The 6,330-nt window shown below is 41.4% G+C and overlaps 1 protein-coding gene across 2 annotated transcripts; it reads right to left on the bottom strand.

The window, feature by feature from the left end:
• Window positions 1-566: 566 nt before the first annotated feature.
• Window positions 567-6,120, bottom strand: zfpl1 (zinc finger protein-like 1). Of its 2 annotated transcripts, none has more exons than XM_023418394.2 (8): window positions 5,948-6,120; window positions 3,583-3,690; window positions 3,374-3,485; window positions 3,014-3,207; window positions 2,798-2,876; window positions 1,866-2,057; window positions 1,577-1,700; window positions 567-1,461 (listed from the first exon to the last, which is right to left on the bottom strand). In XM_023418394.2, exons 2-8 carry the CDS (start codon window positions 3,682-3,684, stop codon window positions 1,275-1,277), a joined length of 990 nt encoding a protein of 329 aa, XP_023274162.1. In that variant the 5' UTR covers window positions 3,685-3,690; window positions 5,948-6,120; the 3' UTR covers window positions 567-1,274. The 2 variants fall into 2 exon arrangements, with proteins under 2 accessions (XP_023274162.1, XP_023274161.1); XM_023418393.2 differs by having other exon boundaries at window positions 3,583-3,695; window positions 5,948-6,119.
• Window positions 6,121-6,330: the final 210 nt, after the last annotated feature.

Raw genomic sequence — 6,330 nt, forward strand, 5'->3', positions numbered from 1 at the left:
GTCCATTCTTCTATTTACTATAAGGTTGTTTATATCTGGGATACAACAATGTGACATTATGCACAACTTTCAATGAACTTTTAATAACTTTTTTTTAAACTGCATATAGGAATGCCATTTCACAGAACAAACAAGAAGTTGACAACAAATGAGTGATTATAAAGCAGAACCCATCCCATGAAGATGAAGCATGTTTTTCTTATTCACAATGTTAACACAGACTTTTATTATGGAGACAGAAATCTTCATAGTGTCTTTTCACAGTGAAACACTGTTCGAGAGAGTAAATGAATGTTTACTTGCTGTAACTCTTCTTGGCCTTTTTGTGTGATTTTGAAAAGTTATTCATGAATGTTCTCACTTGAGTGCAACAATTTACTGTGATAGCATCCAAATGCTGCTGACAACCAGCAGCTGCTTTATCAGAACCAGGCAACAGAATAACAAATCTGTCTGAGTAAGGGTGAGACAACATTTCAGAAATCCTTCACTCTTAATTTTGCCTGTGCACCGCATTAGATGATGGTAACTTTCTATGGACTTTAAATAATATTAAAATACTGAAATTCTGTAGTATTCCCATTTAATAGACAGTCAAAAACATCAGGGAAATGTACATACAGTATATATGGCAAATCTAAAAGCAATGCACTCAATTTCAGAAATAATGCACACCCATAAATAGTTATGTATTAATCATGTGTGGGGTATTTGATTCCAGTTGTGAAGGCCACCTCTGGCCGCTCAGTTCAAATCAGCTTGTGGAATCAGGTTCTGACTGTGTAAGTGTTACTGAGCGTTTCCTTGCTGATCATATACATTCTGACATTCTACCAGCAAAAGATGTTCTTTCAACATCAACAGTGTATATTTAGTTTCTACTGAACTTAAAAAAAATTAACTTAAAAAGATCACTGACAAGTGTTAGCTGGAATTGGAAATATAAATATTTGTCATTAGCTATTCAAAGCAACATGAACTGGATCCTTTGTCTCTACGCTTCGGGCCTTGGTCACCACTGGAGTTTTCAGGTTGCTCTGCTTGGATCACAGGAAACCTCCTGAATGTTGTGAGATATTTTCAGTGTCTGGCATATTTCTAATGCCTGATGTAAACGAATGGAGCCAGGGACTGCCTCCATTCTCTTTTCCATTCAAGTTGGGCAAAGCTCTCTCTATTGGGCTAACCGAGTATTAGAAAGTCCCACTTCAGCTCGTTCTACACAAGCCTATGTTGTGTAACACAGAAGGAAAAGAAGGAATCAATGCTTGTTATCAGTTTTTCCCCACACGAATGTTGGGGTTAAGAAGAGGATCTAAATTTGGGTCTGAGCCAGCCGAGGCACGTCCAAGTTTAGCCATGATGATTATCAACGTAAAGAATCCAAGAACTCCGACCAGAAGAAGCATGAAGACCCGCTGTTTCCAGGACAGCGAAGTCCGTTTTCCACCCGTGCGGTTCCTGAAAAGATGAATAAATGAAAAAATAAATAACAATCAAGAGATCACAAAACCAAGTCACTGCGATTTATTCAGAGTGTCAAAGCAATAAAAGAGCTCAAATTCATAATACTAACTTGAGAATTCGAGCAAACCAACTCAACGCTGGTCGCCGCCGGTACTTGTCGTCATCAAAGTCGATCTGTGTGACGGAGCTGTGACCAACGTCCCGTGTGTCGTAGAGTTTCCTTGGGGAAGATGCTGGAGAATAACAACAAACAATCTTATTTCTCTTTCAACAAAGTTGGCAAAACATCAGTGTTCGCACTTCAGTGTGTGATAAAACTGACGCAGAATTTTCTTCTGAATGTTTGAGGAAATAGAAAGCTTTAGTGAGTGGACTCAGAGGGCGTGTCATTGCTTCACCTGAGTGTATTGTGATTGTGTCACTGGTGGTGGCAGTAGTGAAGTTGATCACAGCGTGCTCCTGCATATTTGGATCCCCATTTTTACGAAGACCTCCAAGGTCTTCCTGTGCTGGCGGTGAGATGGAGTTTGGTGGAGGGGTGAGGCTGGTGTTGTAAGAATGGCTGGGGTAAATGTTACTTTGTTCTTGTGCTGTGAAAACAAACAAGACCAAGAGAGAGACAAGAGACAGATTATCTTTGTTTTTTAAAGTTACTTTTTCAGGCTTCTGCCTTTAATACAGTCATAGTGAGAGAGTGAGAGAGTGTGAGAGAGAGAAAAGATGCAGCAAATGGTGACAGACAGGACTTGAACCCGGGCCGCCGGGGGAAGGACTAAACCCTTCAGATGAAATAAATCCACCAGATGAAGACAGACTATCTCTCTCACAGAGCGCAGCCTCCATCTGGATCCACAATAGTTTAGTCTTTATTTACTTCAACTCCAGAGCATCACAGATGTTTATTATAAGCAGGTCTTCATGTCTAACTCTGTTTCAGACGTAGAGTTGGTCATAGTCGTTAGTACGAAGCCTCGTTACCGATGACTTCTCTCTCTCCCTCCCTCTCTCCCTCTCTCATGCTCTCTCTGCCCAGTGTGTGTTATCTTTAGTTATTTCTCTGCCTACTTTACTAATAACGATACATGTAATGAAAGTATTTTATGTGCTGTAATGGAGGCAAGGCTCAGTGTATTGGAAGCACTCCTCCTCTCCACATTCATGTTTATAGGGCCGGCCCCGCTGCTGCCGTCCAGCAGAGGAAGAGAGTTTAATTATCTGATCATGTTGCACAATGTTGACTTTCACCATAAACTGAACCTCTTAAATAATCCCAAACAAAACAGACCTGATAGAAATGCACATGTTGAAAAAAGTAAACATTAGGGCTCACCATCAAATGTTGACCAGTCAGTATAATCAGTGACATCATTAGCTGTGGTCTCCTCGAGGACCCCGATGGGCTCTTCAATCTGTCACATCACATTTTAATCATGTTAGAAACATTACCTCTGAGCACTGCTGTTTAAATACAAGCAGAGAGAGCACAGCTCTGAATGTGTGCTTTGTTTTCAGGAAGACCGATTTAACTATAATAATAGGTCCTTACCAACGGCAGCCCTAAACCAGCTCTAGCCCAGTTAACAGATGACAGCTGTTCTTTCAGCACATCGGCAATTGGGCTGGCCAGATTGGAGGGGGGAAACACTGGACCCTGACAGGTGGGACACTGGTATCCAGCTGGAGCCGTGTGGAGGGGGAGCCGAGATGCCAGGTTATTAAGACAGGCCCAGTGGAAGACATCTGTGGATGGCAGAGACAGTTCAACATCATGGCAACAGGGATGGGATTTCACTGTGTTTGTTGTTGGTTCAGTTGAACTGCTCCTTTAAACATCAGAGGATCTGCTGGACAAAGGGGACCATGTATTTCCATGAGTTTATAATAAACATGAACTTGATAATCTTACCGTAGCAGACAAGTCTGACAGTGTCTTGAGCAGTCAGGGGAATATTACACAGAGTACAGTTGGGGTTGTAGTCACTGTCCTGCAGCCACTGCAGATACGACTGTACGATACACTGAAGGGCAGCAGGGAACACAGAGTTTTATTGTGAACACATTATGTTACAAATCTTACACAATTACACATCATGTGACGCTTGTTCACCCACTGACCTTGTTGTGGTTGGAGACGAGGCAATGCTCGCACACATTGACACGATGTTCGAAGCAGAATAAATTGGTCACCTTTCTCTTCGGGCACTTGCAGAGACCCATATCCACCTGTGCTGTTTGGATGACAAACAAACAACTGCAGGTTTGTGTTGGATGCATACGACAAGATGATTTTATACATAACAGACTGGCCTCCTGTTTAGTAGCAAGAATAATGCGTCTTCAGTGCTAGCAAAAACAAGACATTAAAAGTTTTATACTTAATCAATTTATCTTGAGGCTAATCTTCTCTTGACTAAAGACTTTCCCTTTTTCCTGACGACCTGAACTTTCCCCAGACACACTGCTGTGGGCATAGTTTCGCTTGTGACTAATTTGAGTCTAGCAATTCCTGACTTTCCTCATATTTTGAATATAAACCTAAGGAAATGCATCATTGCATTATTATATTAAAGTTAAGATAATTTGCTGGTTTAGCCAAATACAGACTTGTCTGGATATTTTATCTGTTTCTCGATTGATTCTTCCACAGAATCTCCATATATTGGTGGACTTCAGCCGTGTTGCTCACTCTTATGTTAGTATCTCCTTGGATTTTAGTTATAATGATATAGTACATATGTTGCCTGAGCGTACAGGTTTTTTATACATCCCAGCCCACGAGCAATATTGGGCTGGATGCTGATTTTTGTTTGGCATGCTGAGGTCTGGTCAAATATCTGCCAGTAAAGTTCAACACACAGCAGGGATCCACATTATGGCTCCAAAAACATGAGCCACTAAAGTCCCTTTTCTGATGGAAAACTGAACAACATGAGAGGGCTACACGCTGACACTGTCCTACAGACCACGAGGAAAAAAAACAGAGTGAGACTAAACACAAGATGAGAGGTTTGATCAAAATATAACAATTTCTATCGACTATTCTAACGACTTCTATCAGGCTAAATAAAACTGTGCAGGTGACCTCACAGATACTTTAAAATGTGGATGACCGGTGCTAATAATGCTCTTAAAAAACATTTGTTTCTTTTCTATTTACAACTAACCTTATAAAAGATGTATGACTAGTTTATTAATCAGCTTGTTAACACTTTATAAATCATTTATAAGCTGTTATGACACATTGGATAAAAAGGGCAACGGTGACCTGTTGCTTGCCAAATAGTGAGCCCACGTGTTTCTGTACTGTTCAGCCTCATATCTCTTTAGTTACTGAGCTTTCTTTGTTTCCTCCATCATCAGCATCTGTAGCTGCTGCTTCATCACGTTTGTTCAGTTACTAACAATGAACCACCGTCAGCACCTTCATGGTCAGAAAGTTTCATCTGGCAGATCACATGATCATATCACATGACCAGATTCATCCTCATAATAATCACAGCTGTTGATCAGATATTACCATGGAGATGCTTTCTGCTGGTTGGTCTCTTCTAGAACACAGGTGGTAACCTTCCTTTACCTGGTGAACTGCTCACCCATTCTTTGTCCCACTGTTCACATCCCTGCAATTCTCCCTCCGCCAAATAGTGAGCCTGCATCAATGTATGAAACTTGTTTATAATTGTTTATTTATGATTTATAAAGTGTTAACAACCAAATGAATAACCTGTTTATAAACCATTTATAAATCCTGTGGTACCAAACATTTTAACATGTGTTTTCTAAACTTTGCAGGCAGACCCTGCAGGGCTTGTTGTGATTGTTTTTAGGTTTAGTCTCAGTGGAGTCAATGTCTCAACCATTTACTTACTTGAAGAGCCAGGCTGGGTGCGACACACACACCCATTCACATACTTGTACCTCCAACCCAAACCTTATTAAATTACATTTTCTGAGGTTTATGGTCAGGTTAATAAGGGCTTGCTGATCATACTTTACTAATGATGCTCTCCCAGTTGTCATGTCACAAGCATTAGACAGGATGGATGGGACAGTCCAAGGTGAGGGTGGTAATACCTATATTATATTGTCATGTTGTTTTAGAGCTGCCATTTTCCTGGTTCAATAATCGTTATATTATGGATAGCTACAGGCTATCGGGTTAACATGCCATTCAATTTCATTATTACCTGTTTAACAATGGCACCAAGCTGTAAATGTTACTCATGGTGACGTGAATTGTATTTCTTCACCTGCACCTAACGTGACGTTTTAACGAAGTCAACACACGTCACACCTTCCGGCAGGTCACGAGTCTAACTTCATGTTTCAGCACCGACACTTCATCCCAACATTTATCTGAGCTAACATTGGCTGCTAGCTTAGCTGGAAGTTATCAGGTGAGGTGACGTTAGCGAGCTGAACTAGCTAGCTGCTGGAGTTCAGGAAGTGCCGACGCCAGTGACAAATAACTACATGTTACCTGTCACACAGACTTTAATCAAGTCCCGTTGGTGTCAGGTGTTGTCCGTCTGTCATTTAAGCTTCCCCGTCAGGGTCCCACTGAAGGCGTCTCCACAAGCTGTCATCAGTAAAGTTGACTGCAGCTAGCTGAGTCCTTCCTCTCTCTGTTTATGTGCCACGTCTCTTCCGCTTCTTGTCTCTGTGTCACGAGCCAGGGGCTGCAGTCTGCCCCCTGCTGGGCCGGAGGGTGTGTTCGTGGACACTCATTGTCCTAGTGGAAACATTTGACTGTCTGACATATGGTGTAGGCTTTAGAAACATGTACGGCGTAGGTCTGTTTGTTTTTCCTCTTCTTCTCTTATTTAATAAAAGCACATTACTTCACACTGCACTGGAGGATGT

This window comes from Seriola lalandi, unplaced genomic scaffold (genome assembly GCF_002814215.2).
Source record: "Seriola lalandi dorsalis isolate HSWRI2012SDOR001 ecotype SW California unplaced genomic scaffold, Sedor1 jcf7180002054581, whole genome shotgun sequence".
NCBI lineage: Eukaryota > Metazoa > Chordata > Actinopteri > Carangiformes > Carangidae > Seriola > Seriola lalandi.